Here is a 23411-nt window from a genome sequence, read left to right as displayed (position 1 = left end):
CTGGTATCATGGGGTATCTCCAGAGCGTGATCCTGTTTGGAGCTCCAGCCGCTGCTGGGACCATCTCCAACCTGAGCTCTCATCAGCTGGTTCCACACGACCGCCTCACCAGGTGACTCGTGGCCGCTGGCAGGTTACCCCATCCAAGGGTTAATAGGTCAGCGGAATTGCTGCTTAATTGGGGAACAAACCTGATCTGGGTAATATTGTGGAATAAAGGTCTTTGGGAGAGGAAAACAAAGCAAACTGTGTTGGTGACAGTGAGACAGCAGTAGGAGTGTAATGATCATGCACTGATTCTGAGGCAGAATCAGATCCCATAGTAGCGCAAGTACGCATGACATTGAGAGCATGACACCTCGGGCTTGTGCTCAGCTGCGCGACCTTCCAATGTATTTTTAACCAAGAACTCGACTTCCCGGACCTCCACTGACAGAGGACGACGTTTGCCGAGAGGAGAACTCTGATGGGATGGCGTGTTTCATCCAATCCAGCCCCCCCCAACTGGGAACGGGGCTAAATTTGCAGACATCGCTGCCGTGACAGAATGGTACAAACAGATGGGTCGCATTTATCTGTCTGGGGGTGTGTCCCCAGCATTGCTGCAATCACACGTAACACCCCATGAGAGCCTGTGACCAATCGGGAATGTCTGAGAGCAAATTTCACAGGGGGGCAGCCACCCTTCCCGTGACAACCGAGGGACGCGGGTGAGATTAAAGGGATGACTGCTTGTTTGGGCCAGAGACGCTCCCGAGTGCTCAGGTCTAGAACAGAGTCTGGCTTTTATGCCGTTCATGAATATCCTACAAAACACGCCTGGGGATGATTTGTTCCTTAATTAGAACAGAAAGTAAGACAACAGACACAATTCGAGAGACATTTTGGGGCGTCGAGAAACGATTAAATCCTGCTTAATAGATTTACGGTGTCAGGAACAGAATTGGCTTTAAAAATGGCTCTGTTTGTAGGGGAACTAAAGTCTGCGTGCAGTGTTTCTGCCAGGGTTGTGCGGCTCATCAGCGGTAACACATCTGCGTCCTCCCCCAGGAGGCTGCGAGCTCGATCTGGCCCGGTTCTTCCAGCTCATCAACGATATGGGCGGCATGCAGCAGGTGACGGACCTCAAGAAGTGGAGCAAGCTGGCGGACCTGCTGCGGGTGCCGCGCTCCGCCCAGGACCGGCTGGCCAAACTGCAGGAGGCCTACTGCCAGTATCTGCTCTCCTACGACTCCTTGTCCACTGAGGAGCGCCGGCGGCTAGAGCGGGAGGTGCTGACCGAGAAGGAGGGCCTGGAGCGACGACGGGGGCCGCTGGAGGGCCACTCGGAGGGTGGCCAGCATGCTCTGCTGCTGCCACGATACGAGCCCAAGAATGGCCTGGTAAATGGCGTGCTGCACAAGAATGGCCTCCGCGGCAGGCCTGAGGAGCCGGGCAGCCCGGCGAAGAGGAGCCGCCGGAGGCTGTTTGCTCAGGAAAAGCACGACGGCATTGGGGGCGACGGCAGTGACGACGAGAGGGGCGTCCTCAGTGACCAGCACAAGTGCATATACAAGGTCTGTCCTCCCACTCTGCTGTTTAATGTCTTGCTCACCTCCAGGTGAACCCTCTCCACCGGCTCACTGCCGAGGGAGCAAAGCTATTAAGGCCTGAGTATAGCAGTGTACCTCAGCTCTGTTATTCTAGGCAGCTGTGCCTTTCAGCACTTACTGTGCTCTAGCTCCTCTGTACTTACACTGGCCACAGTGAGATCACTGTATATAACATGAGCATGAGTGTGTGTGTGTTGGTATAAGTATGTATGTATCTTCTATGTGAATAGAAGGAATCCGACACGGCTCGTGTGTCTGTTCCTGGAATTTGATGCTTGGGTGTGTAGTCGGGGTTTTTCATTTCTTTTCCTCCTTAAAAGGAGACGATCGAACCGTAGCGTTTTGTCAGAGGGGACGGAACACCCTCGAGGTCTGGGAGGTTTTCATGTGAGGAGCTGGAGAATTTGCCTGGAGATCTGGCCAGCAGAAGCACCAGAATGACTGCTGATGTAGCTCTGCTCCCTTCTGGCCAGGCAGACTCGGATTGGCCATGACGATTGCTTGCAGGCGGAGTGGGGGCCCGCCCCCCCCTGGACGGCAGCGATGCTCCATTTAAATGGGCCGGGCTGTTTGCGGCTGTGTGGGCAGCTGATTTCTGTGGGCACTGTGCAGCTTTGCTCACAGTCCTCTTTACCCGTCTGCGTTTCTGCTTTTTATTTTATTCTTTTACATTTTTTTCGACTATTCTGCTCAATGTCAGTCCTGTGTGAGTCTGTGTGCGTGTTTGTGTTTTCTGTTTTAACCCTGTGCCCCCCCAGCGCACATGCAGCACATTCAGAGAGAACATGTGACATTAACCACGTGACATCATTCTCTATGGCAGTGCTGCTTAGGGATGTGTCGTCAGGCAGGTTTCTAACCTCATCCCAAAAACCTCCCCCGTTTGATTGGACTGTTACGAAATGAAGAATGATCAGGACCCCAATTACTCACCATTTACGGACAGACCACCGATCAGAATGTCCAAAAAACCTGTAGCCTTACCTGTGCCTTTTGTCGACGTCAGATAATACAACCGATTAATATTTATCTTAATTAAGGATTTAGCAATCACTTAAGTGGCCATCAGCCTTTAGGTAAAGTTAGCAGATAATTGGTCATAATCACATTTGGCACTGTTATTATTTTTAAAATGTCAAAAATTAAATAAACATCCTTTACTAGGCTAAATATAGTTTTAGAAAAACACAGAAAATCAAGATCTCTTTGCATTGTGGGTTGAAGCTCAAGATGCATCCATTAAAATTCTTATTTTCATTTGTAACTGTGGTAAGCGTGGTTCAGCTTAAGTGATTGAATGTCCAAGTATCATTTCTCATAATAAATCATTGATTTGGGCTGGGGAATACAGTGGACACAGTCTTGCTATCACTTAATGGAGGAAAGCACTCAGGCACTGCGAGAGGAGAAAAAAACCTGGGAAGATTCATGTTAAGTGGACAGTTTTTGGCTTGATGTAAATCTGGGGGGGGGGGGGGGGAGACGAGCTTCGCATGCCATGAGCTGCCAACCGTGTTCACAGACATGACGACAAATACACTGCCTTTACATGGCCGTGAAAAGCGTATCACTACATCCTAACTGCAGCTGTTCTGCTAAACATTCGGAAACATTCTGAGTTCTGGAACATTCTGCACATTCTGAGTTCTGGATTCCTTCTCATAGTCCTCGTGGTGTGTCCACTCTCTTGCAGGGGAGGTCAGTATCTTTAACCACTTTCTACAGGACAGCCAGGAACACCATGAACATGTGCTTTAATAAGGAGCCTGGAGCAGTTGAAGTTGAGGTGAATGTCCTCTGTAGCTGGGGTAGCGATACATTCTTTCCTGTTATCAACATAGCATGTGCTATTGCTAGGGCTGTTTTCTTTTTTGCGAGCATCATTCACTCTGCACTCTCCTTTCCTTTCTCTCCCTTGTCTATCCTTGTGTCTCTCTGGCAACAGCAAGAATACTGGCGGATAGTGGAACAGAAGGAGTGCCACGTCGCAGTGCATTATGGGAAAGTGGACACAAAAACACATGGAAGTGGCTTCCCCATGGGAAAATCAGAGCCATTTTCAAAGTAAGTGCTCCTGGCGCTACATCTGTCTTTGGATATGTTGCCTTGGCATTATCTGGAGTAGAAAACCACTAATGAAGCTTTTTAGAAAGGGGCTAAGATCTAAAACTCAAAATGTAATATGCTTTCACTGATCCAACTACATCCCATTCAGATATCCCACGTAAACAATTAGGTCCTGTTAATATTAATGTTTTTTTGTATCACTCCATAGGCATGGATGGAACCTCACCGTACTTCCCAATAATTCCGGATCCATCCTGCGCCACCTTGGTGCTGTGCCTGGTAAGTCCATCTGTACTGCTTCTAGACCTTGACCTTCTCCTGTACCAGCAGGCTTCTTAAGGGTTTACTCAGGCATAGTGGGTAATGATTTATTTAATGTAGCCAGTGAACCCATGTGCCGACTGTTCCTACACACATCAGGTACAAGTTTTTCTCCATGTGTGGTTTGGCTGGGAAGCAGGTGGATACCGGGGACTGTATTCATGTAATTCCGAGCCTCACTCATGAATGGGCTGCATTATCATCAAAGCACAGGGTGGCTTTTAAATCACTGGCTGATCACACAGTGCCATCAATAGGCTGGTGTGGAGTATTGTGGCCATCAAGGCCCGGAATCGCATTCGACCTGTACGAAAATGTGATGAGAAGAACAGCCCTGGCCGGAAGTGGGAGTGTCATGTGTATATCAGCCTGAATCTGAATGTAGCTAGTTTAGACTAAGTAGGTCCAAGTCTCACTTCCTTGTGCGCTGGGCTGCAGTTTTCACCAGGCACACAGTCCCTGTCTCTTCAAACACTGACAAAGTCATCCATTGTAACTATAAGGACAATGGGTCCTTTTTACATGTTGAAAATGTGTAAAGCAGTGACCAGGTTCTGCTATTCCATTCACAGGATGGCTGTAAACCTTGGCGTGCATTGAGGCAGGGGCAGCGGGTGCTTGGGGGGGTTGATGAGGGGAGCTCGTGCCCCGAATATCCCTGCTTTAGGTCTAAGGACTGTAACTGAACCTGAACTTTCATAATATATGAAAGAGTAAAATTTTGCAAGGAAGCATTGGCTGAGCAACAAAGACCACACTGACTACATATCTTTTGCATTTGCATTAAATCACCACCAGCTGGCTTCCCTGCACATTCAGTTTATTTACATTTATTTTTTTGTTCAACACCGTAGCTACAATTGGGTCATGATGTATCACGCAGGATGACGCAGAACAAATGTGGTCTGTCTTCTTCCGCAGGAGTTACCATTCCCTGGCTAAACATCGGCATGGTTTTTTCTACCTCATGCTGGTCTCGAGACCATAACCACCTCCCGTACATCGATTACCTTCACACTGGTGCCGACTGCATTTGGTGAGTGCTGCATTCCTGCGGACGTGATTTCCTGTCCCACTGTCGCACCGTCAGACACGTCATTTGTCGGAAAATCCAGAGGGATTCCTTGAGTCGGATGGTGCAATTGTGATTAATTCCCCCGAGATCCTCTCCCGTTGTCTAGCTCTGCGTGGGTAACAAGGCTTTTCTGGTGAGCATCAACCAACTGGTGAATTATCTGCCCGTGAGATAAGCATTAGTTTCATAGGCTGTTCTGTCTATAAAAAAGAAGTGTTGCCTTGGCAACTAGGCTGACTGAAGGGGATCTGAAAGGGCCTTTCGTTAGAGAGAGCGAATCAGCTGGCAGGTTGGAGATGGCGACATCATCCTGGCAGCCAGCGATGGTTCCCGCGTGAGACTCATGCAGTCTCTGTGTCCCGCCCGTTAGGTATTCCATTCCTGCTGAGGAGGAAAACCAAACTTGACAAAGTGGTACACACGCTGCTGCAGGCCAACGGCACCCCGGGGCTGGAGATGCTGGAGAAGAACATCATGGTGAGCAGGACACATGCACACGTTTACGCGCTGTACACAAATGTGTCGATACATTCTATTACACGCGTGTACATATATCCTGCCGTATCAAGTTTGTACTAATGTCCCATGTTCAGTTAAATTCAGCTAAATAAGTGAATGACTCGAAGTGCTGGGACAATTTGTCCAGTTGCACCTTTATCCAACTGTCTTGTTTCGCTCACTTGTACGTCCTCTGTGCTGCTGATTGGTTATCGCTCTATGATAATATTCTGTCATGTTGTTTCTGTCATTTATTTTACTTTAATTTGAGGAATTACACCAAAACACATTCCTTGTACTCGGACTGTACATGGCGAATTGAATACTGTAACCTGGTTCTGAATGCTTAAAAAAGGACGACATGGTGAATTTGCCATCCTCCTTGGCTTTTAACAGCCCTGAACTTAATTACAAGCAGGTGCTTGCTGCTTGTTTTGCAGCCGCTCCGAGGACAACGACTCAAATTGCTTCTCTGGCCTGCATAATTAGGAAGAAGGCCAAGCCTCTTTTATGGGGAAACCGTAGTTTTAAATATTGTTTACAGTATCAATAATTTCAAGTTATTCTTTAAAGAAAGTACTTATACTTACATCATTAGGTGTTTAATTGCAGCAGAGTCATGGAAGAGAGTCACTCTAACAATGACATGAGTGTTTGGGTCGCCTCTCAGCTCAGCCATTGAGTGCAAGACGTGGGTGGAGATCAGACTTCACTATCCAACATCTCACTCTCTCCTGCCTCATTCCAGATCTCTCCGGAAGTCCTCAGCCGCGAGGGGATCAAAGTGCACCGCACTGTCCAGCAGAGTGGACACTTCGTCATCTGCTTCCCAGGAACGTTCGGTGGTCCAAGATCTGCTGTGGGTACAGCGTCTCAGAGACGGTACACTTCGCTACCACCCATTGGATGAACCTGGGGATACGAGGTTGCTAAGGTGAGAGTTTCACTGCGTGGGCTGTGTGACTCTCTATGTGTATAACAGAAACAGTAATAACAATAACAACAATAATAACAGAAACAGTAATAACAATAACAGAAACAGTAATAACAATAACAGAAACAGTAATAACAATAACAGAAACAGTAATAACAATAATAACAGAAACAGTAATAACAATAACAGAAAACAGTAATAACAATAATAACAGAAACAGTAATAACAGTAATAACAATAATAACAGAAACAGTAATAACAATAATAGAAACAGTAATAACAATAACAGAAACAGTAATAACAATAACAGAAACAGTAATAACAATAATAACAGAAACAGTAATAACAATAATAACATAAACAGTAATTCTACCCAGTAATCACACATTTTCACAATATTTGAATGCGAATTTGAAGTGGCTAAAAACTTTCACACCAAACTTGATGGAAATTTTTCACAACTGATTCAGAAAAGTTTGCATCCTGAAACTGTCAAAATGGTGACAGATTTTACTCATCAGCAGCAGTGAAGATCTCTTTGTTTCTTTTGAGCTAACAGGTGAAAAGAAGAAGGTGAAGATAATAGATACATCCAGCTCTAAAAAAAGCATCAAACGCTGTGAATTTCAGCTCGTACAAGAGCTTAAATTTCTCAATGGCCATTTCAAGCAGCACTTCAGTATAAGAAAAATTAATATTGAAAACATGGTAGCAACATCATCTATCAGTCAATTAATTACAGGAATAGAGATCACCAAGCTTATTGTGCATTTGTTAGCTGGACTTTGATATTGATTGTATACAGATAGATCTATAAATCAAGTAATCATTTTTTAAATATGAATAAATAGCAAGAGTTCAATAGAATCCAAGAGGCATATTATAAAACTTTAAAAAATTAAGCGTAAACCTACATAAACACAAGCAACCAGAACACATGCAAATAGCCTCTTGACGTAAAATAAGAGGCTAGTGTTGACTGGATGAAACATTTTTTTCCTATTCAAAAAAATCTCATGTGTCTCGTGTAAAAAATGATGTTCTATTGGGTGTTCATTTAACGCATCCAAAAACTGCAGAAATTGAACTTCCTCAAAAAGAAAAATGACGGATCGTGATAATGCAACTTTGATGAACCTTGGAATGCGCATCTTCAGAGAAAGAAATTTTGTTCATTTCAGAATCACGTCGTTTGGTTTTTTGGTGTGAAACGCCTGTCATCCTCACTTTTTTCCATGCACCATCCCTTCACAACACAGTTTCCCCCAAAGCACTTTAATTTTACAAGGACAGAATCTACACTCTGCTTTTACGTTAAATGACAGGCTTCACCTCCACCATTCCAGTCTAACTGGAAATTATATTAAACTGACAAGTACAGCCACTAGGCTGCCAAACATAAAAATGCTAACATTATTTCATAATGCTAATGTCATGTAGTATGTGTATTTTTTCCAGCAAATTCCTAATATAGTAAGTGTGATCCTCTGGGACAGATTTACTCAATGTTCCAAGAATCAAAAGCAAGCGAGGTTAAGCAGCATTTAGTTTCTGTGCTCCCCGTATATGGAAGTAGCTTCCTGGGCTCTGATAAAACTCTCTGCTCATTTAAATTGGAGCTTAAAATGTTACTTTGCTACAGCTTTTCAATAAATTACAACAGCAATAAATTACAGCTGCCAGTACAGTGTAACTTGTTTGTAGTTAACTATTTGTTTGTTTTGGCTTTTATGTTTTTGTTTGACTGTCTTAAATGTGATTGTAACGTCTTCTGTTTGAATGTATTCCTGTACCTCTGTAAAGCACTTTGAATTGCCTTGCATCTGAATTTTGCCGTATAAACATATATGCCTTGCCTTTGTAATCTCAACATGCCCTGTGAAAGGAACCGCGGTGTGGAGCCCACCTCATGGTGAAGCAGGGACACATCTGTCAGTCTGCTGTTCAAGGGGAGGGCTTTCGTATTGTGCTTTTCAAAATAATCCTTAACGTAAATAATAGGTTTTTCACGTTTGCGGCCTCCTCCCAGCACCTGAAATGTCGGCGTATAGAGAAGCCTTTCTCAATGGAGAAGCTGCTGTACCATCTCGCCGCGTCCGAGTGCAAGCGGGAGAACAGGCACGTCCTGGGCACGGCTTGCCTCACTTCTCAAAGATCTCAGGTGAGCAACACAGCTCGTTAAGGAGTCATAATTAAAACGTCGTGCATCACTCTGGCTCTGAGTTCATGCTCATGTGATTTGTTGGGTAGTCCTGATTGGCTTTTCGTTTCATTGTGGAAGTGTCGCTTGTTGGGTCCCCTTACAGCCATCGCTCAAACTAAACAGTGCTCGGTATAATCCGCGTAATTATCCAGTATCAAAAATCCTTGTCATCTTAATCTCCACCTCAAGCGAAACCTGTGTGTCTCTGCATGCTAATATGTGTATTTAATGCTTTGTTTAACTAGCAAGACTGCTTTAGGTATGAATACATGCTGTGTAGTCAAATCTGTTGAGTTTTCTTTTTTCCCTCCATTTGTGCAGCTGTTATGTAGGTGGATATCAAGTTTGGCTACCAATACTTTTGTGTAAACCGTATGTTTGGAACAGTACCTGACTTTCGCCTCTCTGTAGTGTTTGTGGGTTTGCAGTATTTTATAAGTTTAGGCTTTTGCAAAACCTACGGTCTCAAAAACTGTTTTTCGGGTTTTGTGTTTCTTGCATCTGTTTGTGAAAGAATGCGTTCTACTCACAGTGGAAGAAGTCTGTAAATATTTTAAAATCCAGTGCTTTTAAAAATATCCCAATGGATTCAACTATAATTCAAGATAATCAATCGGGAACAAAAATAGTTTCTACACTGGTAGGTAATTTTTCATCAAAAGGTGGATTTAGTTTTTTTTTGTTTTGTTTTTTGTATATACAATGATATAGCATAATGCAGCAGCTAACATTTGTTAGCCCCTGTGGGAGGATACACATAAGGACAAAGTCAGCAAATGTGAATCCTGCTGGGCGATACTGGCAGACCTGTAACAACAGGCTAACTTGAAGTGACAGCCGACTGGCATCGCTTTTCGTTGGGCAATTTGTGCAGTGGCAGCAAGATGGCGCCAAAATGAACAGAACGTGCAGTGTACTTCAGTGAGTGTCTCCCTGTGATGAAGCCGCTACACTGGCTGCCGTGTGTTTTCACAGGGATATAGAGATGAGACAACGGCAGGAATTGTACAGTGCTGGGCTCTCCTCCTCGGCCCGCTACGGCACACATGACAATAACCATTTGTCTGCTGATGGGAAGAAAAGGCCTCGCAAGTGGTTGGCACTGGAGACGTCAGAAAGGCGCTGCCAGGCCTGCCAGCATCTCTGCTACCTCTCCATGGTGAGCTGAAAGGTCATAGCATCTGCAGAACCTGTCTGAGGGTTTACCCAGGATGCCACAGCAGTTACATTTAGCACTATGTCCGCGAAGTAGCACCATGTTATGTGAAAGGTAATATCACTAACTGCAGGTGGTGCAGGAGAACGACAATGTGGTATTCTGCCTGGAATGTGCACTGCGCTACGTGGAGAAGCAGAAGTCCTGTCGCGGCCTCAAGCTCATGTACCGGTACGATGAGGTAAGCGTCCGCACATCAGTAGAGATGCCAGTACTCGGGTTACCTGAGCAGAGCACAGGTCCAGCGACATTCTGCTGAGGTGAAGCAAACACTCCAAAATGGGAAAGTGTGTGGCTGATCTATAACAGAGTAGCACTGCACCCAGGGCTTGCCCAGCTTTATACACTGCACTTCGATAGTTGAGCCTAACCTAAGCAGTAACTGAAACTAGACAGAATAACTAAACAAATAGCCGCTACTGTACATATGTTTCATTAAGAAGTGTTGTTGTATCCTCCTTGATTGTTTTCATGTCTCTCTTTTCCTTCTGCGTGCCCTTCATCCTCGGTGTGCCAGGGCCAGATGAACAACTTGGTGAAGCAGGTGTGCGGGAAGGCGACGGTGAAGGGGAGCTGCAACGGCCTGAGTCCCAGTAGATTGCCGGCGAGGCGTGGCCTCCAAAAACGGACCTCGGTGCAGGTGTCGTTCTCCCCGTTTCCCTGCCCCGCACCTGTCCAAAGGGACCCTGAGCTCCTCGTGAAGGAGGAGGAGGAGCAGCAGCAAACTCTGTGGATCTCACAACACCCCCCCCCCCCCCCCCTTTTCCGGTAGTACAGAGAACTTGCCTGAGTACGCAAGATGTCTTTTGCACTAGCTTGAAAGAAAAATAGATTTGATTTTTTTTAGAGAATTTTTTTCCTTTATAGAATTAAATTAAATGTACACATGTATAGCCAGCACGTGTTGTGGTGGCTTCCTGTTTCTTTGGTGCTGTGGTCCCCTCTGTTTAAATTGCAGCTCAGAGTCGACCCGACGTCTTTACCTTCCGAGCCCATTCATCAGCCCATTCCACTGCATGCACATCCGTCCCCGGAACACGAGCAAGCAAAGTGGCGAAGGCTTGTAAATCTTTAACGCTACGCGTCAGTAGCCACAGGACACATGACATTTAATTATCTTTTACCTGCAAGCATCTGTTTGGCGGAGAACAGGTTTGAAAGTAAAACTTGAAAGCTCATTGACTCCTCTGTTTATAAACGTTCAGTTTATTCACGATATTTCGTCTAAGGTGCTTCGTTCGATAAGCTGACGGAGAGCAGCTGGCTCGGCCTGTTCAGACCCGAGGATAAGGTGTGGAGACGGCATCTGTCGTTTTTGAAAACCGTGCCTGATTTACATAGGAAACACATGTTGTTTTATGGTGCTGTTGGTTCTACGACATAAAGAAGTTCTCCTTTTCGGTATTTTGTTTAGTTTGTTTTGTTTTTCACAGGATAGAGCGCCCAAGGGCTGCCTTCGGATTTACATGTGCAATCATTGACATTCCGATCGTCTAGTGATATTGTCGTCATCTTTATCGCACACCTGTACACAGGACTATTGTTATTGTTGTCTATTTTTATTACTTTTTTATTTTGACTAAATGGGATTTTCCGGTTTAATGGGATTATTACAAATAGAGCCAATCATCTAAGGGTGTGAAATGTGAAAAGGCAGAATTCCAGTGTAGTCCCCCACCCCCTTTATTTTTTCAGTTTTCCAGATGTATTACAAAAAAAATATTGAATACAAAGTTCTCTAAGAAGAAAGTGACATTTGTACATATGCTTGTAAATTTCTTTATATACTTGAGCCTTTCATGGGAGGGATTCTGAGGAAGGATGAAGAAAAAGCCTTATACTTTAATTTCTTCATCAGTCGAGTTCAGTGCTTACAGGGTTGCTCTTGTAACGTTTATAAGTGCGGCTTACACCCCCCCCCCCCACCCCCGAAAAAAAGAGTTATGGTGGCCCCAATAGGTTTTTTCATTTTACCTTTACTTTTTTTTAAGGGAAGATACGGTAACAAAAAAGGGTTTTACATTTTCATTACTGAAAATTCAATGTAGTAGCTGCTCATGTTGCACTGAGGTTGTCAGTGGTGACTGTCAAAAACCTATAATACAGTCTGTTGATTGTTGTCCACAGAAAACAGCTGTTTTACTGTAGGAGTATTTAATGAAAACGGGCGAAGTGTTTAAACAACAAAAAAAAGTGGTTGTCAAGTTTTTATGGCCTTACAATGTATTTTAAAATGGCTTCTTTTCCTTTTTCTACAGTGTATCTATTGCTTATGGTCAGATGTTTTAATTTAATTATTTTCAGCGTCTCCTTCAATGTGGAAACATGTTGGTAATTGCTGGTTTCTTACTTTTCAAGTTTGTACAAAGGTTAAGGTTTAATTAAAAACTTGTGGACAAACCACTGTCATTTGTTTTACACGCCTGTGTGCCACCTGTGTTCACTGTGGTGGGCATGGTGGTGTCAGGAAACTGCGTCGTTAGCATCCAGGACTGGTGTCTGTTCACTGACATGCAGCCGGAATACTCCGCACTAACGTATACGTTCATCTCAAAGATTCGCTAACGTGAACAGGAACTCCAAGCATTTAAAATATCCAGTTTTATTTCAGATTTTGGACTCAGAGGCCCCCCCTCTGCTGCCACATTTCTCAACTGGCAATAAAAAATGTGTTAGCTGATTACCTTTACAGAAAGTCGGAAATCAGACCGATGGTTCATTTAAAAACTGCCTTAAAAGCAAACAGCCCGTATTCACTTTTAACCATTGTAGTGCTATGCATCTTTTTAGTACGACATCCCAAGGGCTGAGGCAGAAAAATTGAAACTGGCACATAGTTGTGTAATTGTTTTCCAAAAAGACGTGCATCTTTCTGTCCATTAATGGACCAGACATATAAGTCAGCGTGTAACAGCAACCCAGCCATGCCTAATTAGAGCCTAAAGCTTGAAAAAGAACCACAGCTGGAAATCACGGTGCAGGGGTGGGGGGGGGGGTAGGCTGGCGTGGTGTGTGGCCTCACATTGGATAAGAGGTTACAGGACAATTGTCCTACAGAAGTAGATGATTGATGTTTAAAAAGGTAATATAAAGTGACTGTTTATTAATCAAGAGATTTTTTTAGGGAAGGCAGCATTTTTCACACAAGAGTAGGATTTCCTTGGATGGGGGGGGGGGGGGTAAAAAGCACACCATTTTTAAAGGCCGTTTCCTCTTTGTACTAAGTGAATTTCTTACAGCAGTTTTAAGCGGTCGTCAGGTCCATTTTGGTAGCACAGCGCCCTCTACCTACGAGGCTGGGGAGTCACTGTCGTCAGAGTTTGGTAGCGCCTGGTTCTCAGGCAGAGTCACCAGTGCCGTATCTGCTTGTACCTCCTCCTCATCCGACTGCACGACAGGAGAGGAGGTGTCCTCCTCGCTGACCTCCTCAGGGCCCACTGTCTCCTGGATGACCGAGTCCTCCGTGCTGGAAGACATGGAGGACAGCTTGCTGCGGTGGTCAGCCGCTGCGGGCACTGGAAGCATGAGGTCCGTGGGGAGCAGCGCTGGTTCCGGATCTAGGGAAGCACAATGGTGGATACACCGAGTGATGGGCCAGTCAGGACTTCCCTGGGTCAAAGTCATACCTGGGTTCCCCAGAGAAAGTATTTCATGACTACATAGGTTTATCCCTCCCCACCCAGAATGTGCGCTTCCCAACCCTTGGCTGAGACTCAGACAAAAGATCTGCTTTAAACACTATATGATACACTTAATTCTTTCAGCATGTAATAATAATAATAATAATAATAATAATAATAAAATAGTAATAATAATCATTGTTATTAACATACTGTTTATACTACTTTATAAATAGCTCTGTAATGTGGGTTAGCTGATGCGTATTAAATACAACTAGACTACGCTCCTTTTTATGGGGAGTATGATTAGAGCACAGGAGTTATTAATGAAAAGTCAAATATCACAGCACAAATGTCAATGGAAATTAAGCAGCTGAAATTGAGTCCAACTCTCACACGTGGTTTGGGGCAGATTCACAGCAGTCAGATGCTGATAGCAATGAGAGAGCTTTACCGCTGCTGTAAAAGAAGAGGCAGAGAACTAGCTGTGGTGTGAAAGGTCCCAGCGATTCACCTACTGCAGTGGTTCTCAATTGGGGAGTGGGGGGGGGGGTCACTCGGCTAGGCCCTGGGGGGGGCATGCAATTTTGCTAAAGCTAGAGCTGGGTGGTATACCTTATACCTATATCGAATTTTTTGGTATATTCCAGTCATTTTTCAAAATGAGGTATAGCATGACAATACCATTTAATATACTTTATGCATTAAAATTAGGGCTTTATTAAAGATTTCTAATAGAAACCAATAGTATTCCTTTATAGTTGTAAACAGCTCGAGAGCTTTGGTCATTACAGAATCTCAGAACTCTCAGCTAACATCAATCTGTTCATTTAGCATCTCATAGGAGAGATACTGCCATAGTTTTAAAATGTTACAAATGCTGTAACTGCCAATATTTATTTTGTTGAAGGCTAATACTTTTCAGTTAAGTCTTTTCAGTTAAGTGCATGTTTAATGGTTGTCAGGCATTTGGCCATTTGCCAAATAGGTTTTAGATTTAAACAGTTTTTTTTCTTCATAAACATTCACTTTCTGTTTTGAAAGCAATATCAAATTAAGGGGAAAAGGAGTGTATGCGGACATAGTGGAGGGAAACCCACTATTTTCAAAAGAAATTACATTGTTTGCCAGGGTAACCAAATTATGTTTATATCAATAAACATCTGCAGAACAAATACACGAGCAACAATATCTTAACATGTGCAGGGGGCCCAAGCAAGTTTTCCTGTGCAGAGATAATAAAGGGCTGAGAATCACTGACACCCACGGACCCCTGCTGTGACAGCGGCGCACCTAGCACTGGTGACGTCATGCTGTTGTCCTCCGCTCCCGAGTTGAGGAAAACATCCAGAGCCTCCTGATCTGACACGTCCATCAGCTCCAACTGCTCCAAAATATCCACGTTCACCTCCATCGAAGACATGCTTCCTATTGGCTCTATGCATGGGAAAAGAAATTACCTCTGAGGCATTCTGGGTAATGAAGTGATTTAATCATCTGAATGCAGACACAGAAAAGCAGAACCTTTCCTAAACTTTACTAAAGTTTCTAGAATAGTTGTTCTTTAAGAGAAAAAATGTTTGATCCGGCTATGCACAGTTCTGGTCTGTGTTTCAGAAGGAGAACTATACTCTGAGGCATTATTATTATTTTCACTCAAGATCTGCTACATCTGCCGCTCTCTCCCTCATAAGTTTTAATGAATTTTGCTCAACAGAGCAGATGACTGAAGCAAATCCAGACAAAGCTTCGTATGATTTGAGAGGTATTTGTGCTAATAAACTGAAGTGAAAAAACGCCACCATTCTCATTAAAAAGCACAGATCTTCCTCACTTTCTGATGGTTTGACTTACAATATTTATACTTGATGGTGCAAGAGTGATGCACATTCAGTAGTCAACTTTGAATTTTGATGTCTCCAGGGAACCACACTGTACCACACTGTACATTTCTGCTGATGTCAGGCGAAGGCAGCATCCACGAAGCCATGCTAGCAGTCTGTAGCGATCGTGAGCATAAACATCTTGTACAATGTTTAACTTATTAACTTAATTGTACGGTGTTCTTTTTCCACGTTTAACCAAATAAACTTGCATTCATTCATTTACTTTTCAATTACCGGTAGTTATTCACATTAATTATTTACTTTTCCTTTTTCAGTGACTAGCTATTTACTTATGGATCGATACCCATAATTTGACTCAAGATGTTTTCCAATACAATAGATTATATCGAATCATAACCCCATTCGAGGAGAATAGTCGAGGAGCATCTGCATTATTGAATTGAAATATTGGATCATTGCCTAACTGTCTGACGTGAACAGTTTTGAGGTATGGGATGGTGCAATAATGAAATACTAAATTTAAGCCAGTGACCTTCAGGAGCAAAAAGTAGCAAACTCAGATGAATGGCACAGACGCACCGTGGTTAATGTAAAACGTTGAGCAAAAAAAAAGCATTTTTAGGCTTAGTCTTAAATGTAAGCCTGTGAGCTCAACGCTACATGTAAGTAACAAGTAACTAAAGAAACGTGAACCCCCCCATACCTCAAGTTTTATGAAGGCAGGACAGCAGAGGGTAGCACAAGAAAGAGAAAAGAGGCAGCTGTCAATCAAAGAAGTTTAAGGGGCGTCGCAAGACACACATACAGAGCGAGGTCCTAGTTAGTGTCACAGCAAGATGGCCGAAGAGTAAACAAACACGCTAACAAGAAAACTACCATTTATGTCTTTGTCATTATCATGAGTTTAAATGACAGCTAAAATTAAACCATCCTGTCACCTTCACCATCTGAGAGAGGTTACGGCTGACTAACAGATCAGGTACATCGATAGTCTTTTATTATTAGCATTTAAGCAGTACAGCTATTAAAAACAGTGTTTAAGGTGCTTAATCTACTTTAGTTTGATTATTATCTCATGTGGATTTCTGTTTATTGAAGATACAGCACAACACTCCACTGGGCAACTGTGGGCTTCCAAGGATTCTTAATTCTATTAAGCAGGCAATTATGGAGACAAGATTATTTTAATGTCAGCTACTCATTAACAAGCTAGGTACATACCGCATAATTGATTTCATTTATAATTGTCCGGTGTATTACCAATTACAAAATATGTAGAACTGTTATTTTTAGTGCACAATAATGATTAGCTAAAACAAAGACTTGCATGATCAGTGTGGGATTGTGCAGAGGAGAGTTACATAAAGGCGCTGAGCGCCTACAATGGGGGGAGATGACCAAAAGAGAACGGGGAAGAAAAAAAAAAAACTTTGCATGCAATGTTCAGCTCTGTCAGACAGCCGCGCTTTGATGGGAGACGGGCAGATGGTGTGAATTTAAGCAGAAACCTGCCATGTGGTACAGTTCCTTTCGCGTTTGTATGAGATCCTTCTGTGATGCAAAGTTACTCTTTATTCCTTCAGTTCTGAGAGGTTGTACAGGGTTAAAATTTATGTAATAAACGTTCATGCTCCATACATTCAGTCAAAAGCAACACTTCCAGAGATCTACTCAGTCGAGGTGCCAAATGACTGAACTGACTGTTCTCATAAAATACCAAAGAAAAAAATGAAAATCTCAAAGCACTCGGCCCTGTCTATTTGGGACATCAGCATGACAGGAGATCCTGAGTGGCGAGTGGCCCAGCGGGTTAGTGACTGGAAGGTCATAGGTTCAAATCTCGTGCTCAGCTGAATAATCGTATTGCCACTGGGCCCTTAACCCCACAGGAGAGTATAGGGTGCCACTTCTCTCTCTCTCTCTCTCTCTCTCTCACTCTCTCTCTCTCTCTCTCTCTCTCTCACTCCTACGTGTGTATGTTTCATGGAGAGCAGGATGGGATGTAAGAAGCCTGCTGATGCACTCAGCAAATAAAGCATCATTTCTCATTTTTTTCCCCATTAACTGTAACTCGTTTCCTGGGATTTTTAATCACTTATTCAATTACCTGAGACGACCGTGAGGCAAATCCCGTGTGACATTCAGAGGTCAAACTACGTGCATCAAATTTCACTTTAGAAGATTTCATTTATTAAAATGTTTATGGAATTTTTCTTTAATAATAAAGTTTAAGACAAGAACGTGACGGTTATAATCTCAATAAAAAGCAAACAAAATCAAATTCTCATTCATTATCACTGTACTTCTACCCAGCTCACAGGGTCTTCCAGACAGCCCACATTTCTGCTTCCCCCCAGCGTCCAGCCTACCCAAATGCCTGATACAGGTGCATTAGGAGCTAAATGAGCCCCCCCTCACCTCTCCTCTCGGCAATCTGTAGGTAACCGGCAGACAGGTACTGCTCCATGTCCTGCTGGAAAGCTTCCTCGAAGAACTTCTGCCGCTCCTTCAGCTTGACCTGCTGAGCATGCTCCATCTCTAACACCTTCTGGTTGTGCTCCGAGTCCAGCTCCACTGTAGGGAAACGTGTCACACCGGATGCAGGGGATTAACAGCTACCCGTTTATAGCAAACCAGCTCGCCAATTAAATCTTAAATATAGTCTGAAATGCGGAACTCCAGGCATGAGCAAACTGAGAAATCACAGGCTCCTGGGTACAAACCTTTCGAGTCGGCCCCCACCCCCAGAGCCCCAGGACCCACAGTAAGCCTTAACCACTGTACTATCTAAGACTGCTCTGGCCCTTCTTACAACAACCAGCACTGCCTCATTTACTGGAAGATTTAATCTAAAAATAGTCACAGACTGTCTTCACTATGGTCATGAGCTTTGGGTAGTGACCGAAAGAACGAGATCGCGGGTACAAGCGGCCGAAATGAGTTTCCTCCGCAGGGTGGCTGGGCTCTCCCTTAGAGATAGGGTGAGGAGCTCAGTCATTCGGGAGGGACTCAGAGTAGAGCCGCTGCTCCTCCGCATCGAGAGGAGCCAGATGAGGTGGCTCGGGCATCTGATCAGGATGCCTCCGGGACGCCTCCCTGGGGAGGTATTCCGGGCATGTCCCACTGGGAGGAGGCCCCGGGGAAGACCCAGGACACGCTGGAGAGACTATGTCTCTCGGCTGGCCTGGGAACGCCTCGGGGTCCCCCCAGAGGAGCTAGCGAAGTGGCCGGGGGAGAGGGAAGTCTGGGTCTCCCTGCTGAGGCTGCTGCCCCCGCGACCCGACTCCGGATTAAGCGGGAGATAATGGATGGATGGATGGATGTCTTCACTAATGGGGAAGGGGGACAGGACTCCCTCTCCCCGCCCCCCCCAGTAACTGAAGGGGTCTTGTGACCACAAAACCCATAGTTTGTGCTAAATAGTGTACAACTCACACTGCAAGTTTACTGGAGGATTTCACCCAGCACTGTATATTTACTGGAGGATTGTATCCAGCACTGCATATTTACTGCATATTTTGATTTCATCCAGAAATGTATGCTGATATCCTTCATGACCTCAAGCTACCCGAAATAACTGAAGTAGACAAAGGGCCCCAGAAATCAGTTCGGCGACTAAGGCAGCACTGGAACTGACTAAATAGCTACAGGATGACATAAATGGCCACAAACTGTGGGGTTGGGGGGGGGGCACTCAGGCCTCCAGGCCCAAGCTATAAACCACCCATGACTCCGGGGACAGCGCAATCAGAGTATGTTTCAAAAAAATAAAATTTAAAAATTCAGTGCAATATGTTTCTGTTCCAACCACAATCTGAGGCCGTATATTAGGCACGCCTGTGCAGAATGGGGTAGGACCCATTTTCATCTCAAAAACCACTTAAATAGTTAATGAGTTACACATTTGGTGGAGATGCCCTTCTGCACACCGCTGAGCTGTTATTTTTTGCACTGGTAACCTTCCTGTTAAGTTTAATGAGTCTGGCCAGTCGCCTCTGACCCCTCTCCTTAAGGGGTTTTCAGCCACAGAAATGCCTCTGACTGAATGTTTTTTTGTTCCTCACACCCTTCTCTAAGCTCTGAAGTGTGAGAGATTTGCTGGAGAGTGGTGGTGTCTGCGATGCCGAACCCTAACCCTTCTCTAAACTCTGAAGTGTGTGAGATTTGCTGGAGAGTGGTGGTGTCTGCGATGCCAAACCCTAACCCTAACCCTTCTCTAAACTCTGAAGTGTGTGAGATTTGCTGGAGAGTGGTGGTGTCTGCGATGCCGAACCCTAACCCTTCTCTAAACTCTGAAGTGTGTGAGATTTGCTGGAGAGTGGTGGTGTCTGCGATGCCAAACCCTAACCCTAACCCTTCTCTAAACTCTGAAGTGTGAGAGATTTGCTGGAGAGTGGTGGTGTCTGCGATGCCGAACCCTAACCCTTCTCTAAACTCTGAAGTGTGAGAGATTTGCTGGAGAGTGGTGGTGTCTACGATGCCAAACCCTAACCCTTCTCTAAACTCTGAAGTGTGTGAGATTTGCTGGAGAGTGGTGGTGTCTGCGATGCCGAACCCTAACCCTTCTCTAAACTCTGAAGTGTGTGAGATTTGCTGGAGAGTGGTGGTGTCTGCGATGCCGAACCCTAACCCTTCTCTAAACTCTGAAGTGTGAGATATTTGCTGGAGAGTGGTGTTGTTTGCGATGCCGAACCCTAACCCTTCTCTAAACTCTGAAGTGTGAGATATTTGCTGGAGAGTGGTGGTGTCTGCGATGCCGAACCCTAACCCTTCTCTAAGCTCTGAAGTGTGAGATATTTGCTGGAGAGTGGTGGTGTCTGCGATGCCGAACCCTAACCCTAACCCTTCTCTAAGCTCTGAAGTGTGAGATATTTGCTGTAGAGTGGTGGTGTCTGCGATGCCAAACCCTAACCCTTCTCTAAACTCTGAAGTGTGTGAGATTTGCTGGAGAGTGGTGGTGTCTGCGATGCCGAACCCTAACCCTTCTCTAAACTCTGAAGTGTGTGAGATTTGCTGGAGAGTGGTGGTGTCTGCGATGCCGAACCCTAACCCTAACCCTTCTCTAAACTTTGAAGTGTGTGAGATTTGCTGGAGAGTGGTGGTGTCTGCGATGCCGAACCCTAACCCTAACCCTTCTCTAAACTCTGAAGTGTGAGAGATTTGCTGGAGAGTGGTGGTGTTTGCGATGCCGAACCGTAACCCTTCTCTAAACTCTGAAGTGTGAGATATTTGCTGGAGAGTGGTGGTGTCTGCGATGCCGAACCCTAACCCTTCTCTAAGCTCTGATGTGTGAGATATTTGCTGGAGAGTGGTGGTGTTTGCGATGCCGAAACCACCACGTTTCGTAGCTACAATGATGCCACATTTAAAAACCACTTAAAATCACTCATCTCAGCTATAGTAGTGCTCAGCCGAACAGTAACTGAACCCCGTCTTCGTGCCCAGTATCTTCAGCTGCAGCAACATGATTAGCTTCTTAACAAGTGGGTATAGCCAATAAAGTGACCACTGACTGCGAACATGTTATATTTCTGAAGACCAAAGATCATGTTTATGTAGTTTTGTTCTGATTTAATGATCAAGTTTCTCCCAGAATCTCCCAGACACATTGAGAAACCAGACTCTGGCTCATACTTTTCTGCCCTGACAGACTGAGACAATAGCTTACATCTCAGAAGCAAAAAATAACTGGAGTGCAGGCAGCTGTCATTGTTCTGCGTTTTCCTGCCTGGTTGTGAGGGAATCGACATCCGTCCGGCTGCAACCATCGCTCTTGCTTTCCATCCTTTGGTCTTTCATCAAGCACAGTGCTAATCACCAGGGCAACCTGCAGGTACCATCACTGGGAGCGATATAATAGAGCGTCACATTCCAGAACCGTCATGTGAACACCTCCCACCACACCCTAACCCCCCACCTCACCCTCACCCTAACCTCCCACCTCACCCTAACCAAAACCCCCCACCTCACCCTAACCCTAACCTCCCACCTCACCCTCACCCTAACCCCCCACCTCACCCTAACCAAAACCCCCCACCTCACCCTAACCCTAACCTCCCACCTCACCCTCACCCTAACCCCCCACCTCACCCTAACCAAAACCCCCCACCTCACCCTCACCCTACCTCCCACCTCACCCTCACCCTAACCTCCCACCTCACCCTAACCCTAACCTCCCACCTCACCCTAACCAAAACCCCCCACCTCACCCTCACCCTAACCTCCCACCTCACCCTCACCCTAACCTCCCACCTCACCCTAACCAAAACCCCCCACCTCACCCTAACCCTAACCTCCCACCTCACCCTAACCAAAACCCCCCACCTCACCCTCACCCTAACCCCCCACCTCACCCTAACCAAAACCCCCCACCTCACCCTCACCCTAACCTCCCACCTCACCCTCACCCTAACCTCCCACCTCACCCTAACCAAAACCCCCCACCTCACCCTAACCCTAACCTCCCACCTCACCCTAACCAAAACCCCCCACCTCACCCTAACCAAAACCCCCCACCTCACCCTAACCCTAACCTCCCACCTCACCCTAACCAAAACCCCCCACCTCACCCTCACCCTAACCCCCCACCTCACCCTAACCAAAACCCCCCACCTCACCCTCACCCTAACCTCCCACCTCACCCTCACCCTAACCTCCCACCTCACCCTAACCAAAACCCCCCACCTCACCCTAACCCTAACCTCCCACCTCACCCTAACCAAAACCCCCCACCTCACCCTAACCAAAACCCCCCACCTCACCCTCACCCTAACCCCCCACCTCACCCTAACCAAAACCCCCCACCTCACCCTAACCAAAACCCCCCACCTCACCCTAACCAGAACCCCCCACCTCACCCTAACCAAAACCCCCCACCTCACCCTAACCCTAACCTCCCACCTCACCCTCACCCTAACCCCCCACCTCACCCTAACCAAAACCCCCCACCTCACCCTAACCCTAACCTCCCACCTCACCCTCACCCTAACCCCCCACCTCACCCTAACCCTAACCTCCCACCTCACCCTCACCCTAACCTCCCACCTCACCCTAACCAAAACCCCCCACCTCACCCTAACCCTAACCTCCCACCTCACCCTAACCAAAACCCCCCACCTCACCCTAACCCTAACCTCCCACCTCACCCTCACCCTAACCCCCCACCTCACCCTAACCCTAACCTCCCACCTCACCCTCACCCTAACCCCCCACCTCACCCTAACCAAAACCCCCCACCTCACCCTAACCCTAACCTCCCACCTCACCCTCACCCTAACCCCCCACCTCACCCTAACCAAAACCCCCCACCTCACCCTAACCCTAACCTCCCACCTCACCCTCACCCTAACCCCCCACCTCACCCTAACCAAAACCCCCCACCTCACCCTAACCCTAACCTCCCACCTCACCCTCACCCTAACCCCCCACCTCACCCTAACCAAAACCCCCCACCTCACCCTAACCAAAACCCCCCACCTCACCCTAACCAAAACCCGCCACCTCACCCTAACCCGCCCTCACCCTAACCCCCCACCTCACCCTAACCCGCCCTCACCCTAACCCCCCACCTCACCCTAACCCGCCCTCACCCTAACCCCCCCCTCACCCTAACCCGCCCTCACCCTAACCCCCCACCTCACCCTAACCCGCCCTCACCCTAACCCCCCACCTCACCCTAACCCCCCCCCCTCACCCTAACCCGCCCTCACCCTAACCCCCCCCTCACCCTAACCCTAACCCCCCACCTCACCCATCTTTAAATTGTGTTTAAATTGCCGCATTCTTATGCCACAAGATAATTTGCTCAGCAGTGTTTATATAACACATGCTAATAGAATCCTTGCAAAAAAAAACAAAAATAAGGACCTTTTCACTTTCTGTAATGTGTCCCCTTAGGTTTGGCTGTTCATTCAGATACTGGCAATGTTAACACTATGACCTTATCCAGTTGCACACTGAAGCAGCCAGATCAGTATAAAATCAGTATTCTTTGTAATTGCTCTATACTACAAATATTGACATTGGGAAGAACAGATGG

General features: G+C 45.8%; 2 protein-coding genes across 2 annotated transcripts in view; one reads left to right on the top strand and one right to left on the bottom strand.

The window, feature by feature from the left end:
• The window catches only part of LOC125748506 (protein Jumonji-like), a 96624-nt gene extending 84266 nt beyond the window's left edge, over nucleotides 1–12358 (top strand). Inside the window, 16 exon segments of the mRNA XM_049024723.1 lie at nucleotides 1051–1556; nucleotides 3286–3378; nucleotides 3538–3656; nucleotides 3868–3938; nucleotides 4902–5016; nucleotides 5426–5447; nucleotides 5449–5532; nucleotides 6302–6394; nucleotides 6397–6468; nucleotides 6470–6487; nucleotides 8517–8621; nucleotides 8623–8648; nucleotides 9666–9849; nucleotides 9980–10087; nucleotides 10424–10558; nucleotides 10560–12358. Coding sequence (XP_048880680.1) covers nucleotides 1051–1556; nucleotides 3286–3378; nucleotides 3538–3656; nucleotides 3868–3938; nucleotides 4902–5016; nucleotides 5426–5447; nucleotides 5449–5532; nucleotides 6302–6394; nucleotides 6397–6468; nucleotides 6470–6487; nucleotides 8517–8621; nucleotides 8623–8648; nucleotides 9666–9849; nucleotides 9980–10087; nucleotides 10424–10558; nucleotides 10560–10607 — 1799 coding nt within the window. The 3' untranslated portion in view covers nucleotides 10608–12358.
• A 134-nt stretch (nucleotides 12359–12492) lies between these two features.
• LOC125748507 (dysbindin-A-like) overlaps nucleotides 12493–23411 on the bottom strand; it is a 34490-nt gene continuing 23571 nt past the window's right edge. Inside the window, exons 8-10 of the mRNA XM_049024724.1 lie at nucleotides 17792–17947; nucleotides 14820–14963; nucleotides 12493–13463 (exon numbers count right to left, since the gene is read on the bottom strand). Coding sequence (XP_048880681.1) covers nucleotides 13195–13463; nucleotides 14820–14963; nucleotides 17792–17947 — 569 coding nt within the window. The 3' untranslated portion in view covers nucleotides 12493–13194. The remainder of the gene's footprint in view (nucleotides 13464–14819; nucleotides 14964–17791; nucleotides 17948–23411) is intronic.

This window comes from Brienomyrus brachyistius, chromosome 9 (genome assembly GCF_023856365.1).
Source record: "Brienomyrus brachyistius isolate T26 chromosome 9, BBRACH_0.4, whole genome shotgun sequence".
Classification (NCBI taxonomy): Eukaryota; Metazoa; Chordata; class Actinopteri; order Osteoglossiformes; family Mormyridae; genus Brienomyrus; species Brienomyrus brachyistius.
This window is presented reverse-complemented; position numbering and strand designations above follow the sequence as displayed.